The sequence below is a fragment of the Halichoeres trimaculatus genome, unplaced genomic scaffold, assembly GCF_033239565.1.
Source record: "Halichoeres trimaculatus isolate MK-OKI-2021-1 unplaced genomic scaffold, fHalTri1.1 fHalTri1_scaffold_18, whole genome shotgun sequence".
In the NCBI taxonomy this organism is placed as follows: domain Eukaryota; kingdom Metazoa; phylum Chordata; class Actinopteri; order Labriformes; family Labridae; genus Halichoeres; species Halichoeres trimaculatus.
The window spans coordinates 7,613,744-7,641,370 of NW_027437196.1; the positions used below are offsets into that span (position 1 = coordinate 7,613,744).

General features: G+C 44.1%; 1 protein-coding gene across 1 annotated transcript; it reads right to left on the reverse strand.

Moving 5' to 3' along the window:
• Window positions 1-222: 222 nt before the first annotated feature.
• On the reverse strand, window positions 223-27,264 carry lama1 (laminin, alpha 1). The gene is made up of 62 exons (XM_074693654.1): window positions 27,080-27,264; window positions 22,683-22,853; window positions 22,462-22,574; window positions 22,085-22,327; window positions 21,825-22,004; window positions 21,394-21,483; window positions 21,188-21,305; window positions 20,915-21,093; window positions 19,713-19,806; window positions 19,469-19,626; window positions 19,235-19,375; window positions 18,987-19,136; window positions 18,777-18,878; window positions 18,468-18,682; window positions 16,822-16,933; window positions 16,613-16,723; window positions 16,375-16,502; window positions 16,018-16,104; window positions 15,730-15,941; window positions 15,239-15,345; window positions 14,979-15,159; window positions 14,754-14,890; window positions 14,423-14,656; window positions 14,185-14,319; window positions 13,918-14,097; window positions 11,790-11,975; window positions 11,573-11,700; window positions 11,341-11,470; window positions 11,078-11,218; window positions 10,863-10,981; window positions 10,650-10,739; window positions 10,374-10,567; window positions 10,135-10,277; window positions 9,919-10,017; window positions 9,709-9,820; window positions 9,465-9,621; window positions 9,171-9,381; window positions 8,957-9,073; window positions 7,811-7,974; window positions 7,592-7,730; window positions 7,393-7,495; window positions 7,160-7,276; window positions 6,857-7,039; window positions 6,616-6,770; window positions 6,266-6,409; window positions 5,958-6,091; window positions 5,711-5,864; window positions 5,503-5,627; window positions 5,254-5,404; window positions 3,793-3,937; window positions 3,536-3,677; window positions 3,337-3,451; window positions 3,099-3,245; window positions 2,823-2,974; window positions 2,537-2,731; window positions 2,257-2,440; window positions 2,056-2,162; window positions 1,628-1,967; window positions 1,380-1,533; window positions 1,158-1,291; window positions 865-1,078; window positions 223-775 (listed from the first exon to the last, which is right to left on the reverse strand). Exons 1-62 carry the CDS (start codon window positions 27,132-27,134, stop codon window positions 621-623), a joined length of 9,213 nt encoding a protein of 3,070 aa, XP_074549755.1. The 5' UTR covers window positions 27,135-27,264; the 3' UTR covers window positions 223-620.
• Window positions 27,265-27,627: the final 363 nt, after the last annotated feature.

Sequence of the window (27,627 nt, forward strand, 5' to 3'; positions counted from 1 at the left end):
TCACTTTTAATGACTCATTTTTGTTGCCTCTTACTAAATAATCTTCTTTGGCTCATTAACTCACATTATTGATTCAGTTTTACTGACTCATTTTAAACACTCATCCTTGTTGGCTCATTTTTGATTACTAGTCATAAATAATTCAAGACACAAAAACATTTTTAATAATTGTCCTTGTTGACTCAATTTTACTGATTCTTTTTTTTAATTACTCGTCTCCTTTGTTCATTTGTAATAACTCATCATTATTGACACATTTATTATGACACATTTAAATAACTATGTTTTGATTCAGATTTACCAACTCTTTTTAAATAACTCATCTTCTTTGATTCAGATTCATTTGCAATTACACATCTTTATTGACTCAGTTTCAATGTCACATTTTTAAAAACTCATTTTTATTGACTCAGTTTTAAGGGATTGATTTCTTTTTGAACACAGTTTTACTGACTCATCTTCACTGACTCATTTGAAAAAGACTCATCTTTAATGAGTCATCTTTACCAACTTTTCTTTGTAAAAACTCATACTCATTGTCCGATCCTTGACTCATTATACATACACAAAGTTTCAGATTTTAATCAAACATTCTCCAATCAGATCAAGGTTGGGTCTTGCTAAGCGGCAGGGCACGAGTTGGGTGTGACTCCTGACAGGAAGTAGGCAGAGCTCAGGTTCAAAGCTCCACTAAGGTGAGACTTGATGACCTGCAGATTCCTCAGACAACCTCTGAACCTGGAGCTGATCGAGAGGCAGTTCTGTTTATCTCCAGCTGAAAGGCAGACAGGCAGAGGGATAAAAGTTTTAGTCACAAACACGTGTGTCAGTGAAATCGTTGACATGATAAGAGTGTGAACTCACCTGGATATCCTCCCACATAGATTGGGTTGTTGGTCTCAGCAGAGGTGGATTGTGGGTGAGGGTTTGCTGTTGTATAGCTCCGTCCATCAACACTCAGACTTAGAGTGTGTTTAGTCTTTTTGGCCACCAGGCGGTGCCACTGTCCGTCACACAACATGTGACCAATCGAACGCACTGTCACTCGCCCCGCTCCATTATTTACGTTGAACACCATCTGAAAACAACAACAACATTTTATTAACAACACATAAATAGTGTGTCTACTATTCAACACTAAGGTGCAACTAGCTCACCTGTCCGTTAATCATCTCCAGTCCAATGGCGTCGACTTTGGCGCTGCTGATACCTAAAAAGACGCCTTCTGATTGGCTTGTTCGAAACTCCAGAGAGACCGACAAATCTGAGCCGACCTTGTAACCATCACGCGCTGCCACACACAAACACAAACACAGTTAAATTCTCTGATCTGATTGTTACATTTAAAGAATCTGATTGGTGGTTCATTGTGGACTCACCAAGGGCGGCGTATCCACTGCCATTGAAGAAACTTCCTGTCTGGTCATTGGTAAAACAGGAAGTTACATCATGTCGAGAGGTTGGCTGAGACAAATCTAACTTTGCGCCGTTCAAACTGACAGAGCGAACACATCCTGGGAAACTGCTGCTGACCTGACAGACGAAGAGGAGGGTGAAGAGAACCCGTGTTAAAGAACAGAAGAAGAACCCGTCCATAAAATGTAAACAGACAGGTCAAAGGTCATACATTGATCCTCCTGGAGGTGTGCGTGTGAGGGATCCCACCCAGGTAAATTCGGTTCTCCACGTCAAGCAGGTTTCCTTTAACTGTCACTGAATCTGGACTTGAACCGTCCACAGACACCGAAAGAGATCTTCGGACTAGCTCAGCGTTCACAGTGTGCCACTCGCCGTCGTTTATGGCGACAGATGAGGTTACAGAGGCAGGGCCTTTCCCGAGGTCAGCTGACATGATGAGGCGGCCTCCTGTCAGTTTGAGGACGAGGAAGTCGTTTTGTTTGGCGTCAGAGAGGAGGACGATGAGTCCGTTTAGAGCCCGGCTACGAAGTGACAACTTTAGGGACACACTGAAACAAACACACACACAAAGTGAGAACTGCTGTTCTTACACAAACACACAGTCTGTCATTAAATCCTGGCATCCTGAAGACTGACCTTCGTTTGACTGTGCTGGGGTTGATGGTGAAGGTCATGTGACTGTGTTTAGACAAACCGAACTGAGCTGCAGATGGGAGGAAGGAAGGTTCCGGCTCTGACGCACACTGTCACACACATCAACAACAAAATTTCAGTAAATACTAAACAACATACTCTCTGTCAGCTGTTACGTCTGAAAGTGAAGAATCATAACATTACCGTAAGAACTCCTGGTGTGAAGGCACTCAGGTGTGTGGGAGGGGCTAAAGGCAGGTGGGCGGGGTCAGGAGTTGGCTCAATATCTGGGTCATCAGGAAGCACCGCCCCCCTGACCCTTTCCTCCAACAGGCAGCTGTCGAGCTCTGCTCCCTCATACTTCACAGCCACTGATAGGTCAACCAGCCTGAAGAGAGCGACCAATCAGAACAGTTTGTTTGAATCGAACATGATCCCCCAAAATTTTACAATTGTGTCTTTATGAATGAGACATGGGACCTACACTCTGTCCACCACCAGGTGTTGAATGCAGCCTCTGAACGACCTGGACATCTCCTGTAATCTGATTGGCAGACGAGACTCCTCCCCTGATGGGACACCACCAATGAAAAGAGAGGATGGAGACAGACGGGATAATCCGCCCGGCAACACAGCGACAGACTTTGTTTGCTCTTCATCAATCTGCAAGGACAGGGACCTGGAAGACACACGACAGCATGAGAGCAGTGTTGACAGGTGAGACAGGTGAGATGAGTGAGACAGGTGTTTGTTGACATGGAAACACTCACTTCTTGCTGATCGTAATGATCACAGAGTGTTTCTTCCCGTCGCCGAACGATGTTCCATCAGGTTTTACTAGCATTACTTTGCGAGTAGCCACACCCACTTCTCCAAGCTCCGCCTCCAAAGCGCCTGAGACCAGGTGGACGGACAGGAAGTGCTACACCCCCACGAACACACACAGAAACAAACAAAATAAGCTTGGAGGATAAAAGACTACAAACTCGGTCATCACAAAGGTCACGGCGAGGATTAGCTCAGCTTCTCATGTCAGTGTGTCTCACCTTTTTGTGTGTGTCACTGAAGGCCGCCAACAAGACTCCTGATTGGTTGTTTGATGAGAAGGAGAGAAGAATTTCCACATCTTGACCGAATGATCGAGGAGCGATCTGAACGAAACCGCCAGAAAGCAAGGACACACTCCTCACGGCCTGAGACACATTGATGATAAACAACTCGTTACTATTAAGTCATTTGATAAGTGCGTATGAAGTGTGTACTTTAGAGTACTGTGTGTGTTACCTCGAGTACACAACCCTTTCTGACTCCATAGGCGTCCCTCAGCAGGTCGAAGTTGGAGCGAGCGATCTCAACGTTTTTGATACAGCCAACGTATGACCTGGAAACCACCTGTCGCCTAGGAAACAGACACAAAATGATTGGTTAGTCAAATGACCTGTGACATCACTGTACCCTCACCAGGTTGCGAAAAGAGACTAACCTGATTGGTCTGGAGGCTGGAAGTCCGCCGATGTAGATTGGGTCCAGGTCAGACCTGTTCAGGTCAGAGGCAGTTCCAGGAGACTCCGCCTCCAAAACCTCCTTCTCTGATGATTGGTCGGCTGCCATGATGGACAGGTAACCTACAAACAAATAACATCTTCCAGTCAAAGACTCTAAATGTAAACAATCAAAATATAACCAAATCCATATTTGCGCAGCATCTTAACTCCAACAATGAGGACGTAGCTGCCGTACCTTTGCGTTTGCTCCTCTGCAGGGTGATCTTGTACCACACTCCTGTGTTGTACTTTTTGTTGGAGGTGAGTACCAGAGCACCTGAGCCCAGGTCAAAGGTCAGACGGACTCGCCCCTCAACCAGTTCCATGGACAGGAAGTCCCTCTGCAGAAGGCAGCAAAAGATGATGACTCTTTCAAAATAAGAGTCTTGACACTGTAACACTTAAATACACTACAAAAAGTGAAATCTTATAAAGTGTTTTTGTCTTGCTTTTAGTAGAAAATGTCTTTTTAGGCTTAATGTAAGCCACATCCACCTCAGCAGTCCAGAAAAAAATCTTGTTTCAAGTTATTTAAAAACAAAAATGAGGTCTGAATTTCTGTAACAAGCATAAAAAAAGAGAAAAGTTACTTGTATTAAGGCATTATTCTAGATTCAAGCCAATTTTCTTGCAAATTTTTCTTGTTCCATTGGCTGATTTTTTTACTTGTTACAAGAATTTCAGACCTTGTTTTTTTCTTAAATATCTTAAAACAAGACATTTTCCTGGACAGACCGGTTAAAAGTGGCTCATATCTAGTATGACGAGACATTTTTACTTAAAATGAGACAAAAACACTTGATCAGATTTCATTTTTCTGCAGTGTACTGTAACATAGCACAATGTGAATTGGAAAAACTGTAAAATTCTATCGCTGTAATATTTAGTATGGTTTTGTATTGTAACACTGTAGCGTTGTCATACTGTAACATTGCCACACTAATACTGTATCATGGTAATACTGTTAAACTGTTGTAACCATAGATTGTATATAGAGTGGACAGCGTGGCGCCGCCATTTATCATTGTACTGTTTTGAAGCCAAAATTCCCCGGTCACAGCTGCAGCCATTAAGCAGTTGTGCAGCCAGAGTCTGCGCTGTAGAGACCGTGAGGGATTCTGGGAGAATCTGAGTGGAGCTGGGTGACAAAAATAATATATATTTTTTTTCTTTTGAGAGTCTTATCTCTTCTTGACTCCACCTCCCGACATATTTTACAATCCCGGAAAAAAAATACATGAGAATGGCAGCTGTCAATCATCGTTAAACGTTACGTAAAGCCTCGTTTTTAACCTCGTATATCTAATGGAAACAAAACTTTTCAGAAAAAAGAGGACTTAAATACGAGACAGCCAAATAATATCTTCAAATCACCACAGCAATCAGACGTGAGAAACATTTCTACGAGGTGTATTCATTTTTTGAAGTTTGACAACAGCCCATCTGGAATGACCGGAAAGCCGGATTTTTTAACCTATACTGCAGTCAGCCACCAGGGGGAGCAGTTTTTGTGGCGACCTCGCTTTGAGCTAAGCAAGATGACATCCAATTTTTTTTTTTTACACTCTATGGTTGCAACATGGTTACACTTTAATTTTTTCACATTTTAATAATAAAAGTGTTTGTGTATGTGTGTGCGAGCTTGTGTGTGTCTCACAGTGTTGTTAGACGACAGGTAGAGCAGTAATCCACTCGGCGAAAGCGTTTTGAAAAGCAAAACAACTGATGTAGAAGTGGCTCGCAGGGATTTTTGGACCAATGAGAAACCAGAACCGTCGAAGTGGAATGATGTCTCCTCCATCTGAGGACTAAAACAGACAGAGAAGGGAAAGTCAGGTGGGGCACTCATTAGATAAAGATACAACTGTTGTCAGGTTGAATTCAGAATTGTGAACACATGTCGTACCTGCTGAAGCATCCTCCACAGCCTCCCTCTCTGCTGATGTAATTCCACAGACCAACGTTCCTTTCGTTCAGGAACGCCTCACCCATACACCCCTGGAAGGTGGAGGTCCTGAGGAGGGCTGGAGTCTGACACGCAAACACGAGTTAGAGTCACTGTTATAGTATGCTGTACTTCACAAACACCTGTGCACTTCTTATCTGTGTGTTACCTGTGTGTGTGTGCTCCTTCCTCCGATGTGGATCACTGAGTTCTTATTGACATCCAAAACCTGTGACGGTCCAGGTGAGGTTGCTGTAACTGCCGGCAACGGAGCCGTCTCTGACTCCAGCTGATGAACTGACAAAGAGCCGTGTGCCCCAAACCTGCCGACAACATGACATCATTTCACGATGATGTCATCAAATGACATCAACACACAGCATGTGATGTCACCATGATGTTATTTTGTTGTTTACCTTGTGGCGTTGATTCTGGTCCACTTGTTGTTGTTGATGTTGATTCCTGGAAACTCAAGTCTGGTTCCACCTGAGCCCAAATCCCAGAGAAGAGACACTTTCCCATGATGCATCTCTACAGCCAGGAAGTCAACCTGCAACAAGACACGGCACAGGGTAAAGACTCAGCCTGTAACATCCTAGCACTTTATATTTGTAAGACTTTGATGCTGTGACAGTTTAACATTGTGTGTGTGTGTGTGTGTGTGTGTGTTTGTGTTTGAGTATGTATGCGTGTGTGTGTGTGTGTGTGTGTGTGTGTGTGTTACCGAAGAGTTGCTTCCCAAGTAGAAGAGCAGGTTATCTGGGCTGTTGGTCTTCAGCGTGAGACTCAGTGTGTTGAAGTTTGTCGATTCAATCTGAGGTTGATACGATCGAACACAGTCCTTGTCTGCTTGCACCGCCACCTTGATCTGATGACATCATCAATTACATCATTATTATAATCATCATCTGAATATGAAGAAATATTAATAGTCTTATAACTATAAGAAAATGAATTTGCGAATTTCTAAAATGATTGTGATTTTCCTCAGCTCTGTAGCGCCCCCCTCTGAACATTTCTGTATTTGTGTAAAACGTAAATTCACACTGCTGTGTGTTTTTTTTGTGTGTGTACCGAAGCAGCCTGTTTTCGGGCTTGGTGAATCAGCTCTCTGATGTCAGACAGATTCCTACTCAAGTTTTCTCCCAGCATGCTCAGCGGCTTTATCCTATCCATGAGTCTTTCAGTTCGATGTCCCGCCTCCTCCAGCTTGCGCTGCGCCTCATTGGCTAAGGGAAAAAGGTAGCGTTAGCACCATGTTAGTGTGTGATTTCTGCCAAAAAGAGAGGGTGTGTGTGTGTTTGTGTGTACTGACCCGCCGTGTGTGTTTCTGTCACCAGCTGATTCGTCTCTTTCACCGTCATGTTGGTGTTTTCCACCACAGAAGAAGAAGTCTGCAGCTTCTGTCTGAGCGTGTGCAGACGCTGCAGTGCCTCCTCTAGGTTAGAGCGAGCCGCTGTAGCTTGGAGCTGAGACTGCTTCAACATAGCCGCTGATCCTAACCAATATGACAATCAACAAATCAATAATTTTGTTTAAAAAGCATAAATCCAGAATTTGCCACATCTGTACAGTAATGATAATAATAATTATTATCATCTGCCTTAATTTGCCTCACCGTTTGAAAGGTGGAGCAGCTCTGTGATTGGCTGACGCAGCAGGATGCTTGAGTTACGGAGACTTTCTCTGACCAATCCTAGTCTGCTGGTTACCATGGAAACATTTAACTGCAGCTCTAAAATAAAGGAACACACACACACAAATACACAAACACAGGAAGTGAGTAGGTAGGTCATCGTCTCAGTGATTTAAATTATGTCTTATTTAAGGAAGTTGACAGCTTCAACAAACCTTCAGCTTTCTGGTTGATTTTCTGACTTTCTTCCAAAGTAGCAGAGCTCGTGTTCAGTTTGACTCCGCCCTCCTCTGACAGCAGCAGTTCTGATTGGATGCTCTAAAACAGAAACATAGTGAACGAAGTACACTTTATACAGTTGTTGCATTACCCTTGTGCCACATCTTGGGTGTGTTCGTGTGTGTCGTGACTCACCATGTTGAGTGCGAAGGAAGCAGAGTTAAGGGCAGTCAAGGCGACCTCCTGGGCAGTGTTCACCCTTTGTCTGATGTCACTGTCGAGCTGAACTAATCGGCTGCCGTTTTGGGAGACGTTCCACACTGAGGACAGGGAGCTGAGAGGAGAAAGACACAGAAGTTTAAATACAAGAAAATAAAAAATAAAAAACTGAACAGACAAATCATAAATACTGACTTGTGCAGGGACTGGGCGTGGCTCTGCAGCTGGTGGGTGTGGCTTTCTGCACGGTAAACGCTCTCCAGAGCATCAGTCCTCTTTAGCCCAACAACCAAACCGTCCACTTGTTTCCTCAGCAGGGGGCGCCACTGATCCAGCTGACCACTGAACACCTCCACCTGCTGCACACACAGATGAGGTCATGTTGATGTTTGGATATTTAGATACTCTGACTTTATCAGTTTAACAAGAATAAGAAATGTCATCAACATAGAAACGTAACGTAAAACTTGACATCATCTGATCATAAAAATCAGGTGATTTTTTTGAACATGTTGTAATGAGGCAATATCATTTCATGTGCCAATGAGGTCGTGGTCATGAGGTCATGTTACCTTCAGGCCATGTAATCATGAGGTCAAGTGGTCATGAAGTCAATGAAACATTAATTATATCAGTCCTGAGGTTGCGTAGCCATGAGGTCATGTGATCCAGAGGTCATGAATCTTATGGTCATGAGGTCTGATTATTCTGAGGTCATGTGTTCATGAGGTGAGGTGAGTTGAGAGGTCATGTGATGCCATGCAATCAAAAGGTCATGGTATCATTAGATTATTTGATCATGAGGTCATGACTTAGTTGACCATGAGGTCCACTTTTTCTAAGGTCACGTGTATCAAAAGGTTATGTGACCATGAGGTCAAGTGAACAAAAGGTCAAGCAAACATTAATTCCATTGGTCCTGGGGTTGTGTGGTCATGAGGTCATGTGAACCCGAGACCATGAATCTTGTTATCATGAGGTCTGATTATTCTGAGGTCATGTGATCATGAGATGAGGTGATTTTAAGGTCTTGTTAATCAAGAGGTCACGTGAGTTGAGAGGTCATGTGATTCTGATGCCATGCAATCAAAAGGTCATGCTATCGTTAGACTATGTGATAATGAGGTCATGAATTATGTGACCATGAGGTCAAGTGAATCAAAAGGTTATGTGATCATGAAGTCAAGTAACTGTGAGGTCATGTGATGCTAAGATCATGAGATCCTGAGGTCATGTGATCATGAGGTCAGGTATTTTTGTGTTCTATTGTGTTAAGTTTGTGTTGTTTGTTGCATGTTATGTGTGATGTGTGTGTGTGTCTTTGTGTGCAGTGTGTAGTACCATGGTTGTGTTTGTGAGTTCCTGTGTGAGACTGATGGTGTCTTCCAGCAGCAGCTGTGTGTCATCCAACACTTTGTCAGCAGACACACACTCAGCACTCAGGTTCTGATGGAGAGACTGAAAAAAACAACCAAACCAACATTAGCATCGTGAGTGTTTGGTGCGGGTGTGTGAATTAAAGGTGAGAGTGTACAGGGTGTGTGTGTGTGTTAACCTTGTGTGTGTTCAGTAGAGTGTGTGTGCTGTCCAGCAGAGTGTGTGATTGTTTGTTTCTTGTTGCAGCATCGCTCAGGTGTGTGTGTATAGACTGTAGTGTTTCCATGCTGGCTGAAAGGGAGGCTGAAAGGGGGCGGAGCCTGTCTTCAATCGCCGTTCTGTTGGACACAAGGTCCAACTGCAGCGTCTGGACCAGAGACTCTGTAAGACTGTAGACAGAAAGACAGTAATACTCATCAAAGGTAATTCTTGATGCAAGTCATATTTGGTGATTTAACTCTGTTTAACCAACCTGAGCTCCTGATTGGCTGTGATGTTTGCAGCGGTCAGGTTGACTGCTCGAATGGCGTCCAACATGGACTCCACTTCCTCCAGGAGTTGTGTCTGATTGGCTGAATCTAGATCCTCTCCTTTAGTCTGATTCAGAAGCCCCGCCTCACTCTGAAGCACTGCACCAATCAGACGAAAGTTTGTCATCATTTCTTGTCTGTGATGATGTCACTAATGATGTCATTATACATCCTGCAGTAGCTTACCCTGAATGTTGTCTTGCAGGTTGCTGATGCTCTCCAGCAGCTGTGCACTCTGGGAAACGCTGTTCTTGGTGGATGCAAACACCTTCTCCAGGTCGTTTGATAGCTGTGTGACCTGACCAATCAGAAGAGAGAAATCCCTCTTAGCTTAGCTTAGCTTAGTACATTCTTCTTCTTCGGCTTGTGTTAAATTGTTGGAGTAACCATGGTAACCTGCTGCATCAGATCATTGAGGTCAGAGGTCATGTGATTCAATTCATCCTCCACTCTGGACACACGCAGGGCGACAGACGTGTTCGTAGAAAACTGCACCTGTAAACATAAGTTTAAGGTATTAAAACACACACACTCACACACACTACACTGTGTTATTGGCTCTAAAGGTGTGTGTGTGTGTGTGTGTGTGTGTGTGTGTTAGTGCATGCTTACTTGGAACTTTCTTGTCTGGTTCTCCAGCATCACCAGCTGACTGTATGGTGCCATGGCAACACTGCTCAGGTTGACAGACAAGAAGTAGTTTTCAATTTTGTCCAGGTCATCCAATAGAACGCCGGTGCACTCGTCATCACACGCTGTCAAAGAAACACACACACACAATTATCACTTCTGAACAAAAACAGATCATGTCAATCTATATATGTGTGTATGTGTGTGTCCTTGTTACTTACACACACACTCGCCATCCTGCAGAACATGCCTCTCTTCACACTGGTCACATGACTGACCTTTGACCCCAGCCTTACAGTCACACTGTCCGGTCAGTGGGTCACAGAGCGGCTGCAGGGAGCCCCAAGTACTGCAGGTGCAGGGTGAACACACACCATTCGGTAATGATGGGTTACCATAGTAACCAACAGAACACCTGTAGGATGACAGTCAGAGTGTAAGCTTCCTGTGGTGAGTTTCAAAGTAAAAGTCTTTCAGAATGGTCAGGTCAGTCTCACCTCTCACAGTATCTTCCCTCGTATCCCACCTTACAGGCGGTGCAGCGGAAATCACCCAACGCTCCCTCTGCTACACACGTGGGACTGAAACTGCACACACATACACACAAAATGTAGCTACAAAAGTTTGGCACCTGGATTCTTCAGTTACTGAGCCCTGCTTTTGTATATCATCACTATGTATTTCAAAGGTTTAACAGTCTGCAGTGTCACCTGTTGTCCTGTAGGGGGCAGGCACATAGGGAGCAATCACTGATGGAGCCACTGACGTTCCCATAATGCCCTGTGGCACACAGCTCACAGCTTTTGCCAGCGGTTTGATGCTGACAATCCTGTTTGAAGAGAAAACACAAATGATACACATCATCAAGTGTTAGCATGTGCTAGCATGTGTTAGCATTTGTCATCATGTGTTGGTAGCATGTTACCTGACACTCTCCGGTCTCTGGGTCGCAGCTCTCGCTGTGGTTGTTGCAGCGACAGGGAACACACGGACGAACAAACAGAGACTTCAAACTCTGTGATGACAACTCAGACACAGGCTGACGGAAAAATCCTGCTGCACAGTCCTACAGGGAGACAGGTCAGAGAGACAGACAGGTCAGAGAGACAGACAGGTCAGAGAGACAGACAGGTGAGTGGGAGAGTCAGGTCAAAATAAAAAAAACTGTCTTTATTGGAAGAAACTTACCTGACAGGACAGTCCAGTGTATCCCAGTGGACAGGTACAGGACTCAATGTGTCTGGCCACACCTACATCACTCTCTGACCTCATCAGTGACTCCACCCCCACTGCTGTTTCCATGGAGATGTTTGAAATCCTGGTGCAAGAACCAAAATGTTGATTATCTATGCCAGAGTATGTTCAGGTACCTGTACAGGTGTTTTTCTGTGTGTAGCTGTGTTGATGTGTAGTTGTGTACCTGCTCTGTAACAGTCTGGTTCCGTACGACGCTTTGATGATGACGTATTCGAGGTTATTGATGATCGACAGGAAGTCAGAGCGAGTCACTGACTTCTCTGAAACTGAGTTAAAGTACTTCCACTTATGCTGAAACACACACACACATAAACGCACTTTAAAAACCAAACACTGATAGATACAGCACTCTCATTTCCCATGATTCCTTGCAGCTGTACCTCTGTCATCATGATGTCATGCTGTGTCTTGATGCTGTTGCCAGGGGCGATCATGTCGGTGTATATCACCAGCTTCCTCAGAGTCCCGCCCCTCATCATCACTTGAGGCTCCTGATTGGACAGTCCCTCCCCATCTTCAGCGTAGAAAGTGATGGCGTAGGAGAGAACACCGCCGTACGACGACAGCTGCAGAATACACACAAAGTACACAATCAAATACACACAACCAGGAAGAAGACCTTAAAGAGTCCCACACATAAAACTGTAAACCAGATTCTCCTATAAGACTGGAAAAACAACACAGTCTGCCTTTTATTGATTCCGTTGCTAGGCGCTGCCCAAGCAGCTGCCTGTTGCGGCAGCTCTCTCGTCTTTGTCTGTTTTTTGTAATTATTTTCATCTCTTTTTCGTAATCTTTGTATTTGGAGTGGATCATCACTTTGTATGGTTCATTGTCGGCCAAGGACACCAAACTTTTCGTGGCTTCGGCGATATTTTTTTACTATTTTTCTCCTGTGTTTGTCTGGAGATCCTACATGTAACCATGGCTGCATTGTTTACATGCGAAATTAGCTGTTAGCAGCCTGTAGCATGTCAATGCTAACTAGTGTAGGGCTTGATGATTTCCCTCGAGCTGAGGAGGAGGAGGTGAGGACGACGTGCTGGTTCTCGGATGTGAGCTGGGAGGTGACGACGTGGACCTGTCCTTCCATCCATCGTTGTTGGGAACGTGGGACCTAGCCCCGGGGGATGGATAAGCTAGCTGTGCTAACCCAGCGGCATCGTGCTGTTCACGGACGTGGCTGACGGAGCTGACATCGGACGCCGGCCCCACATTGGAGGAGCTTCGCCTGCTGTGGGCAGACAGGATCCAGGAGACAGAGACTGAACAGACTTCTGGGGAGGCTCAGTCCTGGACCCTGTGGAGGTGGAGACTGGCTGGGCTGGAGAGTGGTGGATGGGATGTCGTCATCTAATTTCTTATGGACCTTTTTGCACTTTCTATACACTTTCTTACTTTTGTTTTCTTAAATGCTGCGGTGACTCCTGAATTTCCCCTCGGGGATAAATAAAGTATTTTCTATTCTATTCTATTCTATTTTAATTTTAGAATCCTGTGAGTCAAAGGACGGGGCTTAAAGCTATGTTCTACGATTTGAAGCTAGGTAATTATCATTACACCGTTTTGAGGCCGTTATGGTCCGATGGTCAGCTGCAAAACGGCTTAATAATGGACCAATCTGAACTGCCATCCCCCTCATTTCGGATTTGTGCGTTAGACCATCCAATCCCCTGTCTCCCTCGCTTCGCACCGTCCCGCCCACCTCGTCCTTCCCCACTACCCCTCTCACGCCAGCTAGCTGCTCAGCTACCGAAGCGTCATGGAGCCGGAGAAGACCGAAACCAGGAAGCTGTTACTGTTACCCTCCACAGGGAAGGCAAGAAAACGAAAAAGTTTCAAGGAAAAGGCTGAAGCAAGGAAGAATTATGAGCGTTACAGGTGCCAATAGAAACTGAATATTGGAGAAATGTACGACCGGTGGAAAAAGCTGCAAAGGGATTTGGGACTGAAGAATGACTCTCAGACAGCTGAGTTTCTGTTGAACAGGTAAGCAGGCCGGCTTCTTGCTCTGTCTGAGGGGGTGTGTTGTTAGGAGGCAAAAAAGGGCGATACGAGCTGGGGGGCGGGATCTTGGAACACGGAGGGGAGGGGTGAGTGAGGCTGCGTTTTTCAAATGTGTCTCATCAGCCAAACTGGGTTTCAGATCGTAGACCATAGCTTTAATATAGCAGTATCTTGAAGATCCTGTCAGTCAAAAAATTGGGTTAAATTCATCAGTTAGTTTTTTAGTATCCTGTCAACCAAAAACCTGGGCTGAACGCAGTAGTTTCTCTAAAATCCTATGAGTCAAAGTACTGGGCTTAATTTAGCAGCATCTTCAAGACCCTGCAAGTCGAAAAACTGGGTTCAACACTGCGGTATCTTTTTAATCATGCCAGTCAAAAATCTTGGTTTAACAAAGTCCTAATTCCAGAACCGTGTTAGGTAAAGAATCTGAGCTGAAAAAGGCAGCATCTGTTTGACAGTTTTTAAGGATGCTGTCAGTCACAGGACTGGGCACAGTACCTGGTGTCCCTCAAACTGGGAGGGTAGTCTCCAGTAGAGGGGGCCAGCCAGCCTGCTGGTGTTGAGGTGTCGTGTATCGAGAAGCATTTCATCGCCCTGCTGGAAAACTCCGGACACTTCTCCTTTAAGGTTCGACTGACTGACCAATGACAGGAGAGGGGGCAAATCAGCCAGGGTTATCTACGGAGAGAGAGGAGGTTCATATCACGTTAATACTGTATTTACAACACGTAAACTGACACTTTGTAAGAGTGTGTTTGGACTCACAGGTACTCTGAACAGTCCACTGGTCTCCTCACAGTCTGAGCTGAGTCCCGAACAGAAACACGGCGAGCAACCGTCGGCTGACAGAGCGAACCAGCCAGACACACACTCCTCACAGCGCCGTCCAGACACGCCCACCTGGTGGAAAACACCATCATACAAAATGTAAAACAAAGTTTATACCCTAAATCGTATTAATTTAATACTTATGAATTAGATTTATTAATTAAAGGAGTGTTACCTTGCACACACACTCCCCCATGGGTCCACAGTCACACACTCCAAGTGTTTTGTTGCAAAACCTCTCCTCTGTTCCCTCAGTGTCGCAGCCGCATGCTGAGCATTCTGGGTAACCGTAGTAGCCAGGTGCACACTGATCACATGACCTGCCTGAGAACCCCTCTGTGCAGAGACACTGTCCATTTGTGAGGTCACACTGGGAGGCGGAGCTTCCTGACAGGCTGCAGCTACACGGCTAAAAAGACAAAAAAAATTCAGCTTTACGCTGTGTGTACTTTGTGTGTACTTAGTGTGTACTTAGTGTGCATCTTTTGAGTGTATTTTTTGTGTACCTTGCAGCCGGTGGTGAGGTCATGACCCCAGTATCCTGACTTACACCTCTCACAGGTGCTCCCTTCTGTGTGGGCGGGGCAGATGCACACACCGCTCTCAGGGTCACAGTTCCCTCCAGTTGCATCACAGTTGCATGCTGGGAGAAGAACCATCACAGCCAATCACATTCAAATGTTGCATCAATAAGCAGCCAGATGAAGGTGTTAGAAAATTTTGTAAACTACCTGTGCAGCCATTTTCGCTAAATCCAAAGAAACCACGACTGCAGTGGTCGCACTTCTTTCCTGTCACGCCTGCAGCACACTGGCATTGACCTTCCTCGTCACATGACTCAGAGAGGGATCCTGATTGGTTGCAGGCACAGGCTCGACAGCCTTGCCCACTTTGGAGCCCGAAAAACCCAACCTGCAGAAAGATAACAATGAATTACATGAACTAAGACAGAAATAAAGCTTCTTTTGATCGGTTTATCGGTTTGTCTCACCTGGCAGCGGTCACAGGTGCGCCCCGTCACGTTCTCTTTGCACTGACATTGACCGGTTGTGACATTGCACACGCTGGAGAGAGCACCACTGACATCACAGCTGCACTCTGGGAAGACAGAAAGTATCAAATGTGTTTTTACAATCTTTATTCTATGACTCACCACTGGGTGGCAGCACATATACAGACACACACACACACATACTCACACACGTACACAGGGAGTCATGGGACAAAGAACAAAGAGGTCAGAGGTCAGGTCTAATCTGGATTTTTAGAGATCAACATTCCAAACTAAAAAAATTCAAACCGACCAATCAGCTGTCAGCTTTATAATCTCCAGGCAGCTTTAACCCCCTCTGCACTCACACACAGACACACACACTGCATGTCTAACTCTATCACACACTCATCAGGTGACATCAGGTATTTTAGGTCTTTACTAGCCGTAGAACTTAAGCCCCACCCCCACAGGTGATGTCTATCGCTCACCTTGACAGTTCTTGGCGTGCACAGCGTCTCCATAGTAACCAGGCGCACAGACCTCACACTGTCTTCCAAAAGTGTTCCTGAGACATCGCAGGCATTCTCCAGTGACTGTGTCACAATGCCCCGCCTCCCTGATGTCCACGTTACCGTTACATTCACAGCGGACACAGGTACCTCCAAGCACCTGAGGGTTTCCATAGAAACCGTTGGCACACCTGGTGACAGAAACAAAGAGGTGTTAAAGTAGGTAGCTGCCTCTAATTGGACGAGAAGACTGTCACTCATCCTTACCTCTCACAGTTTCTTCCTGTGTAGCCCTCCTGACACTGGTCACATGACACCTGTCCTGACGGCTCCAGCATACAGGTGGGACTGAAACTGGGACACAGAGAGGTGTTTACAATCATTTTAAATAAAGTTCTTTTTTTTTAAATGTATTTTTGGGGCATTTTGTGCCTTTATTGATAGAAGAGAGACAGGATAGGCTTGTGAAAGGGGGTAAGAGAGTTGGGGAAGACAAGGTGGGATTTAAACCTGGACCGGCAGAAGCAAATACATGGGGTGCCTGGTTGCTAACCACTCCGCCAAACCAGCACCCCTCTAATTAAAGTTCTAATTCAAAGTTTTTGAGTCAAGAATGAGATTTACCTGTTGGACGGCTGCGTCAGAGGACAGGGACACACCTGACAGTCACCCGCCGTCCCCTCTGTGGCGTCTCCGTAAAAACCAGGGAGACACTGATCACAGTGTGGACCCGTGGTATTATGGGTACAACCCTGGGAGACAGTTACAACAGAAACAGTGAGGGGCCATCGATAGCAACAAAGACATCATAAACAAACGTGTCTAAACAAAAATTAGAGTATTAAGTTTAATATTCACTCACCAAACAGACTCCATCGGTGTCGCACTCATTGGCGTGGTCGTTACATTCACACTGCAGACAGTTCCCTCCAAACAAAACTCCACCCACTCTGAAGAAACCTGGGAGACAGGCCTACAACAACATACACACAATGAGACACACAACAGGCGCTCAAACAAACATTGCAGTCCGTGGGTGATGTTTGGATTAAAAGTTGAATAACTCCTTACCTCACAGGACGTGCCGCTGTAACCCCACGGGCACTCGCACATCTCCACAGCGACGGCCTGATCCCCGGTAATGGAGACAGAGTCTGCCACGTCTAGAGACAGGTACCTGAGACTGACATAAAGAGAGGCATGAGTGATGAGGTGATGAGGCACCAGAACCTCAGGCTGGAAGAATCAAAAACAGATGCAAAACAGTACCCCGTACCCTCAATGTTCCCAATACTCCCACTGCACTCTAAACCCTCACTGTTCCCCATATCCCCATATCCATATACCCTAACCCACACTCCAATTGTGCCTCATACCCTGAATATTCTCAGCCCCCTAACTATATCCAACTCTCTATGTACCCCATAATTCCATCCTACTCCAAACTCTCACTACCCTCAGTAGTCCTAATTGTAGTGTTAACACTTAAGCCCCGTTTCCACCAAGCAGTCTGGTTTAGATCAGTACGGTTTTGTACCATAGACTGTAAAAAAATGGACGTTATCTTGCTAGGCTCAAAGTGAGCTCCCCCTGGTGGCTGGCTGCAGTATAGGTTGGAAAATCTGTCTCTCCAGTCATTCCAGATGGGCTGTGGTCAAACTTTAGAAAATCAATACACCTCGTAGAAATGTTTCTCACGTCTGATTGTTGTGGTAATTTGAAGATATTATTAAGCTACCTTGTATTCAAGTCCCCTTATCGCTGAAAAGTTTCGTTTTTGTTAGTTATACAAGGTTAGAAATTAGGCTTTACGTCACATTTAACAATGATTGACAGCTGCTGTTCTTGTGTAATTTTTCGAGGGTAGCAAAATATGTCGGGAGGTAGAGTGACTTATTATTTTTGTCACACGGCTCAGCTCAGATTCTCCCAGAATCCCTCACAGTCTGTACTGCCAGACTCTGGCTGCACAACTGCTGCCAATGGCTGTGACAGGTGTATTTTGGCTTCTAAACCGTACAATGGTAAATGGTGGAGCAACGCTGTCAGATTGCCTCGGTTAAGCCAACCACACCCCCTTGTGGTAGGTGGCATGTAAGCTGGATGCCGATAGCTGCATCAATTAAATAACAGCGTCACGCCATAGCAGCTTAACACAGTGTGTCACGCTAATAAATCCAATGAAGAAGAAAAATGCAACACAGTCAACAAGGAGCAACGATGGAAGACATCCAGCAATTCGCCTTCTTTGTGTTTTCCATGTGGCTCTTAGTCACGAAGCGCAATCAAGCTTTGTTTCAGAGAAGACTGTCACTGTCACACGGTAAGTGACAATGCTTTTGGTCTGCCGTGTCGTAGCTCCCCCTTCTGGGATCAGATCAGTTTAGTCTGGCACCCCAAAAGGTCCCAAAAAGTGGGATGTCTGCCTTGCCTCTGTTATTTGGGGATCTGATCTAGGATTAGTCAGTGGAACTAAACAGCTTGGTGGAAACAGGGCTTTACTCTACTCCATACTACTACTGCACCCCGTACTTTATACGAACCAAAACTCTTTCTCCCATTTTCCCCCATACCCTGACTATACTCCTTACTTCTAAAGTACCCTAAGGAGTGAAAAGGTGAATATAAAATAAATCTTTGACTTTGGATTGAAGATTAAGTTTCTCTGCTCTGTCAGTTCTTGAGTTTTTAAGACTAATTAAGGTTTTAGTTCTTACTATATCGGCCCGTCAGCAGTCGCATTAAGGTGAACTTTGACCCTGAGTGCAGTCACATCAGCAAGGACTGACAAGAGGTCATCCCGGGTAACGTGACGGTGTGTCTGGACTTCCACAAATCCCCGTGGAGCCAGTGCCATTGCAAATGATTGCTCGGCCAGAGGGGAGAGGAAGGCATGGACAGGATGTGAGAGATGAACCCTCTGACCATTTCCCTGAAGACCAAACAGAAAACATTCAGGTTTCAGTTTCTGATACTGTTTTTTCTCTACATCATGTGGAAACTGAGATTAGAAAATTTCACGTCACCTCAATGATGATGTTACAGTGGGCAGGAAGGGAATGGTCTTCATTGTCCAGTGGGATGTCATACATGAGGGAGAAGTTCAGGAATCCTCCATATGACAACAGCTACAGACAGACAGACAGGTGGAGATGCAGACAGGTAAACATCAAACAGACTATCCTGTGGTGTTTAATGATGATTTGATTAAACCAAACATGGAAACAGTGGCCTACCTTGTTGCCCAGGAAACTTTGTGGTGCCTCCCAGGACAGCACCTGTTGGTGGGCTGAGATGTTTCTCAGGATGGGCAGGTCGTTGCCGTGGACAACAGAGTTAGTGTTTGGGGAGTAGGAGGCGTGCATCAAAGCATCTCGATGATAAATCTAAAAAAAAAATTAAAAAATAGAGGGTTGTACATTATTACCTCTTTACATCAGAGTAATTGTTCAACAGGTGTGTTTCCTCTGTTTGACGGTGTTACCTGTGATGTTGACCAGGTAGAACTTTCACAAACATTAGAAACACCGAAACAGAAACAGTCGGTACAGCCGAGAGGATTACTCCCCTGCAGGTTATAAAAACCTGGTTTACACAGGTCACAGTGAGCTCCCATCACGTTCACCTGAGGATGACAGAACAGGTGAGATTATTACCATTCACAGACTAGCCTACAAAAGTCTGCGTGGTACTCTACAAACAGTGTCACTCTTCCTACCTTACAGTCGCAGGGGAGACAGGGGTCAGTGTTGACACTGCCCTGCAGGTTACACTCACAACGAATGCATTGAGGGAAATCTCTGTATCCAAACGCACAACGATCACAGCGTCGGCCTGTGAAGCCCTCTTTACACACACACTGACCAGCTGAGACACCTGCAAGCACAAACACAGAGAGTTAGAGCTGTGGAAACACTTAAATCTGCTCTGTGGAGTCTAGGAATGATAAATGTTAGAGTGACCTGGCTGAGTGTCGTCTCTGCGACAGATAGAAGACTTCGATCCATTCGGGTCACAGTCACACTCCACGCATGGGAAATCTGAGTACGGAGAAACCTACAACAACACCAAAACACAGTTTAGTATCTGGCATTTCATTTCCATTCATTTCAATTTTGTGCAGGTCTAGATAATCTTTTTTTTCCACACACAGCTTGAAAATATACCCATTTTAGCTCACGACAAACTTGGGAGACTCTGATCAAACCTGTAGGTGATTTCTAACAGCAGGAACTGTACCCAGGAACTAGGGACCTTTTCAGGAACTCCAGGCTTTTTTAGTAGAGGGTCTACACTCACTAACTAGGGGCATTTCGGGAAATCTGTGATTTTGATGACAGGAACTGAACTGAGGAAGTGGAGACCTTTTCAGAAACTGTGTGCTTTCTGACAGCAGGAACTTTACCCAGGAACTATGAACCTTTTCAGGAATTGTGTGCTTTTTGACTGCAGGAACTTTACCCAGTGATTAGGGATGTTTCAGGAAATCTGTGATTTCTGACTGCATGAGCTTTAGTAAGATGTAAGAGACCTTTTCAGGAGCTGCTTTCCCTCTTTTGTCAGAATCTTTACCAAGGAACTGGGGACATTTTTTTAGGAACTGTGTGCTTCCTTTTCTTCAGGATCTTTATCAAGGAACTCAGGTTTCCTTTTTCAGGGAACCTGCTCTTTTCAAAAGCAGGAACTTTTACTCAGGAACAAGGTATCTTTTTAAGAACTCTGTGCATTTTGTAAACCAAAAACCAGACATGGGACACAGTGTTTATGTTCATAAAAAGTTCCTTCTCGGGGATAGTACTTATAAAGATCCAGGAACTTTGGGGGCAGGGCCTGGAGATGATGTCACTTACATTGAAAATCCTAGCCCTTTATTTATACATAATAGCTTGACTGAATACTTGAATACAGACAGTAGATCATCATTTAGTTGCTTGGAAAGAAGTTCCTGGGACTAAGGGTTCCTGTACTGTCAGTTGAAACACACTTTTTGGTTCAAATATCAGTCTGCTAACAGGCTAACGTGCTAGGTCCAGCTGTACTTTCTGAATTCACAATATTTGGACCCCATATGAAGTTTGTTGATGTTAGTCTGGTTAATGTAGCTAATCTGTAGTTTTGTTTCTTGTATTATTGTTGTTGTTGTGGTACTTGTGTTTCCCTGTACCTCTGCAGGTCTGTAGAATCCGTCCTTGCAGGTCTCACAGTTGACGCCGGCAGTGTTTTGCTGACAGTCGATACAGACTCCTCCTCCTCGTCGAACCCCTCTCGTGTCCAAACTCAGAGACAGCTCAGCGACGGTCTGGTTGTAGAAACAGTCGACGGCTTTGTTGTGACAGTTACACTCTGAGGGGCAGACAGGTGAGACACAGGTGAGACACACAAGTGAAAGGTAGACAGGTAAGATAAGGGTGAAGGAGGAAAGACAGGTCTGTCTTACGTTCACAGGTGTTCCCCTCAGAGATGGTTCCTGGTTGCCATGGCTGCTGGTGGTAACCGGGGCAACACTCGTTACAGCTCTCTCCACAGGTGTTGTGTTCACAGACGCACTGCAGTTTCTGTCAACACACACAAACACACACAGGAATCAGATTTGATGCTCTCAAATAATTTAATCATGGAGTGTTTTTGATTGCAATTGGTTACCTTGGAAACAGGGTCAAGTGGGCAGCTCTGGGCGTGGCCATAGCAGATACACATCCCGCCCACTGAGATGTCTTTGATGGAGTAATAATACTGAAACACAAAAACACATTAGTTAGTAATCATGTGACCACACCAGTTTGATTTAAAGGGACAGAAGCAGAGTTGATGGTTGAAAGTATTTTATCCATAGGGGGCGCCAGCCTGCTAGGCCCCCCAAAACCAGGATAGATGCTATGCTAACTACAAATGTTAATGTAGTTTACCTAGGAACAATGACAATCAATGAAACAAAGGAAATAGAGGAGGAACCTCTGAGCTAAAGAGAGGGCATGCAGCTGTGTCTGAGCTAACCGGTGCCCCCTGTGGCAAACAAGAACCTCAAACAGCCAAGCCTCAAAAAAAAAACAACTGTCTCCATCAGCCTGTCTTACCCTCCGTGTGACGATGGGGTCAATGTCCCTGGGGTCCCGTGTGCTCAGTGTCATCAGGTCTGCGTTCAGCGTTCTGATTCGCTGAAGCCTCAGTCTGATGTAACGAGCTGATGTGAAGTTCAGGAGGTCAGAGGTCAAATCATCAGCTCCTGGTCGGCCGTTAATCAGAGAGGTGTGGATCTGAGAGAGACGGGTTAAAGTCAGGAAGAGACAGACAGGTGGGTAGAAAGACACGTAGACATACAGACAGCCGGTCTCACCTCTCCATGTTCCAGAGGGTTCAGTTTGGAGTAGTACGACGTGCAGATGACCTCAGTGTCTCTCTTGTACGTCGGCGGTCCGAGTCTTGGTGTCACATTGTATCGAGTTAAACACTCCGTGTCACTGAGGGCATAATACTGCCAGGGGTCAAAGGTCACACCATCCAGAGAGCGCTCCAGGATCCAGTTACCTGGTCGAGGAGAGTTGGCGGCCTTGATGATGACATAAGCGACCTGAAAGATCTGAACAAACAGGAAGAAGGTATTACTCTGACCTGTAGATTTAAAGTAACCCATGGATGTTCATGGAGATAATCTGTGTGGATCAAAACAAACACTGGAATTAGATCTAAAGTGGGAGTGTACAGGTGTGTTACCTGTTTGAGGTCCAGTGTGACGGTGACCCAGTGAAACTGTCGTCCATTTTTGATACTTGGGCTCTGCCACCACTGATTGGTTCCATCGATGGCGTTTGTGATCGGGTGACGCTCTAAACAATAAAAAGAGCTATTAGTGCTAAGAAAACTACAACTTCCAATATCACTTCTATTATAACCAGTATTTTTACTACAAGTACAGTGAGTTTCTGGGTTCGTACCTTTGGACAGGACAGAGTTGGCGTCACACTTCGGACAGTGCGGGTTCTTGATCCGTCGTCCTGGAACGTGTTCGACCAGTTTACAGTAAACCTCTGGTTCAGGATCTCCACACGTGGCGTTACTGGTGATCACTGCGTTACTGGCCAAGTTCAAGATGGCGGGAAACAGACCTGAAACCAACAGCTAACTGTTAGCATCCAGAAATATACAGGTAGCTTCTAGCATCTTGACATGCAAAGCTAACTTTAAACATCCTGGTGCATGCAGCTAACAGTTAGCTTCCATATATACACAACTACAGCGTCCTTGAAGACATCTTTAACTGTTAGCATCATAAATCAAACATAGTAAGCTGAGGGTTTAATGAAGCTTACTGTTAGCACCATGGAATACAAAGTCAACTGTTAGCATCCTGGAGCATGCGGCTAACTGTTAGTCCTTATAGCATCCTAAAGTAAGGCAAGGCAAGTTTATTTCTATAGCATATTTTATCAAGGCAATTCAAAGTGCTTTACAGGCAGAACAAATTATGGAAAACAATTAAAATTCAATTAAAAATGAGAATAATTAAAAAGATACAATAAAACAAAACAACAACAAAAAAAACATAACAAACAAAAGATTAAAATAGATTTTAAAACAGATTTCAAAACAGATTTTAAGATAAAAACAGATTCTAAGATAAAATTTGCAGTGCAAAATTAAAGAGAAGATATTAAAATGATTTGTTAAAATGCTCTAATAAAAGGCAGCTGTAAAAAGGTGGCTCTTCAACCTTGATTTAAATGAGCTAAGGGTTTCAGCAAGCCTGATATTTTCTGGCAGCTTGTTCCAGATATTACACAAGTACACAGATAACTGTTAGCATCTTTGAATGCATGACAAACTGATAGCATCCCAAAATCCACAGCTAAACTCTACATCCCTAAATAGCTTAAAAAGCTAACTGTTAGTACCTTTAAAGTCACAGCTAAATGTTAGCATCTCTCAATAGCACATTCAGCTACATTTTAGCATTCTTAAATGCAAGCTAACTATTAGAATTCTTTATTCTATTCCAGCACGATTCTTGGAATAATACAGTTTTCTTGAGATAATGTTGTTTGTGTTAACACATGCACTATACTAATATTTTCAGAGTGAACTGCATGTGTGAACACAAACAGACAAAAATTCACTTTGACTTTGCTTTCCAGCCTCTTTTAAGATTTGAGGAGGAATCAGTACGTCAACGAAGATGTCTTTTTGTACTAGGCTCAAAAATATTCTAAAGTTAATTAAAAAAAAAAAAAAATCAGTACTCTTTGTATCTTCACCCCACACACACTCAAACACTCACACACTCACACAGATGTTAACAGCCTTTGTGTGTGATCAGCTGTGGAGGTGTGACCACACTGTGTGGTCTAAGACCCCCTCTGGCACTTTGTCTCAGACAAAACAGCAGGAACCACCTCACACACACACACACACACACACACACACACACACACACACACACACACACACACACACACACACACACACACACACACACACACACACACACACACTAAAAAACCTCTGAAAGTGTGAGCTGCATCTGTAGCTGATGTGTACTTCATGTGTAGCTTGTAGTAAATTGACATGAGCGCTTTTGGTGATCAGCGTCATGCCCATGGACACTTCAGCATGTGACTTCAGGAGCTGGGATTGAACCACCAACCTCTTTATTGAAATTTTTTTTTTGATGTCTTTATTGATAACTGCAGTCTGCTCTAAGGTGTGACACAGACTCCTCCACTGAGAAAGTCTCACAGGCTTGATAGAGTCGCCTGCCCACAGGGCGCAATCAGAGACAAATCAGGACCACTGAGCCCCTGAGCAAGCAAGGAGACACAGAGGTGTGTGTGTGTGTGTGTGTGTGTGTGTGTGTGTGTGTGTGTGTGTGTGTGTGTTGACTGTGGTCTCCCCCACAAACACACACACAAACAAACACAAGCACAAAAACTCTCTGTAATGGTAATGCAGGTGTGTGTGTGTGTGTGTGTGTGTGTGTGTGTGTGTGTGTGTGTGTGTGTGTGTGTGTGTGTGTGTGTGTGTGTGTGTGTGTTCGGGGGTTTAATTGGTGAGTAGAGAGGATGTAGGCGGAGCGTGGTTGTTAACACTGATTGTCACACACACACATAGAGCGTCTGTTTCTCGAAAGGACTGTCTGTGTGACGCCCTGCAGACACTGTCAACCAATCAGCTTCACTCTGACTACAAATATCATCTTCATCAGTCTGTACTAAACACATTTTGTATTTGAGTCTCTGTTTTCCTGTTGTTGTTGAGTTTTTTTCAGACTCTATTTGCCTTTGATTGCAGAGACACCTTCAGTGATAATTATTTATGTTTCTCAGCGATAAGGACTCTGTTTCCCCTGAGCACCATCACCCACACTTGTAAAGAAACAACTCTTTCCAAGACGATCATTTATTTAAGATGACAGATCTACTTTTCTTTGTTCATGATAGGGATGGGTACTAGGGATGGGTACCAGATTAGGTACTTTTATAGGTCCGACTGAATTCTGTCAAAAGTAGCACTAGGGATGGGTACCTTTCACATTTGAAACAACACGGTACTGATGCCCGGTATCACTCAACCGGTATTGGTACTCAATTGTACCAATTTTTGGTACTTTTGTGTGTTTATGTGGTAAAAAACTTTTGTTTAACATAAAATGGAAATTATTTTCAATTTAACATATTCATTCTTCAGTATATAATATTGTAATGCTGTGTTCATGTTCATCATGGAAAATCACCTACTCTTCTGCTCACTCACAGTCAAAAGGATGTGTTAAGGTACCTGAACATGTACCTTTTGGTTTTATATGAATCAGTACCTGGTAATTTTTTGACAAAATTCCATAGGTACCTATAAAAGCACCCAATTCGGTACCCATTCCTACCGAGGACCAATTCACTTAAAATCAAATGGTACCATGTTTAGGTACCTAAATGCATCCTTATGACTGTGAGAGAGTGGGAGAGTGGGTGATTTTCCATGCTGGACATAAACACAGCATTGCAAGGTTATGTATTGAAGGATAAATATGTTAAATTGAAAAAAACAAAAACAAAACAAAACTTTATTATTAAACAAACTGATTTTTTTTTACCACATAAACACAAAAAAGTACCAAAAATTGGTGCCGTTAAGTACCGGTAGCAATTGCCACGTACGGGGCATCAGTGCCGTATCGTTTCAAATGTAAAAGGTACCCATCCCCAAGTACTGATTAACATAAAATCAAAAGGCACCATGTTTAGGTACCTGAACGCATCCTTGTGACTGTGAGAGAGGGAAGAGAGGGCAATTTTCCATGCTGAACATGAACACAGCATTGCACACACAAAAGTATCAAAAATGATACTGTTAAGTACAATACTGATTGCTGGGTACTGGGTATCGTGTCATTTTAGATATGAAAGGTACCCATCCCTAGTTTAAGACAACTTTTTCAGGATGCAAAGCAACGAGGTGTAGTATTTGTTAATTGTTGGGAACGTGACAACAATCAAACTTTAACCTCATGCTTCATTTTATTGATGGATCCTTAAGTTTTGGGAGACTCGAGTGACTCTCAGACATGTCATCTGAAGGACTTTTGGTCTACGTGCCATAAACAGATTTGTGTTTTCAAATTACTATTTGAGTCCTCACGGGGACTCTAAAAAGATGGAAGTTGTGTCTTCTCTTTGTCATGAAATCAGAACAGACGTGAAGGTCACGGTCGTCTGTTGTCTGTTTGATAAGAAACAGACTAAACAGATAAAAACAGAGCCACATCTGCTTGAGCTCTTATTTTAAGCAAGAAGTACGCCGAAGGTCAATAAAAATTCAGCTGGACTTAAATCAGGAGAAAAGATCTCATATTAAAAGGTTTAAAAACAATCCTTTTGTCAAAAGTACAATTTCAATTTGAAGGCAAGATTTTAAAAGAAAAAAATGAGTTAATATTTTGTAAGCATGATGATTCAGAATTTCTCTGCAGATTACATTTATATTTTGTTTCTTGTCTTATTCACAAGATGTTTCTGAGTCACATGACCATCAAAATCAGATTGGTTATCTTTAAACTGGTCAGCATGTGATTAGATCTGCACTCATCAAACTGTGAACAGTGAGCTGCTGAGTGATTGATCAGCAAACAGTCTGATCAACTTTTACTCACTACACAGTTAGGAAGTTTTTTCATTGAGCCAGAAAAGTTTCTGACTCCAGCTTTAATGAGAAAAATTCAAACACAGATTTTAAAATCTGAATATTTCTACAACAAACATTCGACTCCACCCAGACTTTGAAAACAGACATAAAGCTCAGGGACAGAATGTGGGAGCAGGAGTAAAAAAAAAAAGTTTCTCACCTCGTTGCTGAGCTGCAGCCCGCTCCATCAGCAGCAACAACAGGAGCAACTTCATCTCTGCAACAACCAGAGCCAACTCGCACTCAGGCTGGGACCAACTGGACCAGGGCTTGGATAAACTGGACTCAGACTGGGACACGCAGGACTCAGACTGGGAGTCCTGGCAGAGTAAACTGGTGCAGAGGAATGTGAATGCCACAGTGATTCTTTCTCATTCATTCAGCTCAATAAGAGGGGGAGGGAGGAGGAGGGGGAGGAAGAGGAGGGTGAGGGGCCAAAGGGTAGACTGAACCATTTGCTCTCTTATTGGGGGGTCAGTGTGTGCTCATGCTTTAACATATCACTTTAAGAAGTTGGAGGGTTTAACGTTGTAGGATTTTAAGTCTAACTTGGGAAAAAAAAAAAAACAGTTTTATTTTATTTTAATTTTTGTTTTGTTTTTTCTCCTTTCTTTCTTTTTTTAAGTTTCTTAAGCATAAAGTAACTGAATGATGTTTGAAACCGGACTGCTTTATATGCAGAAAGGTGTCATGCTCACAGATCATGCC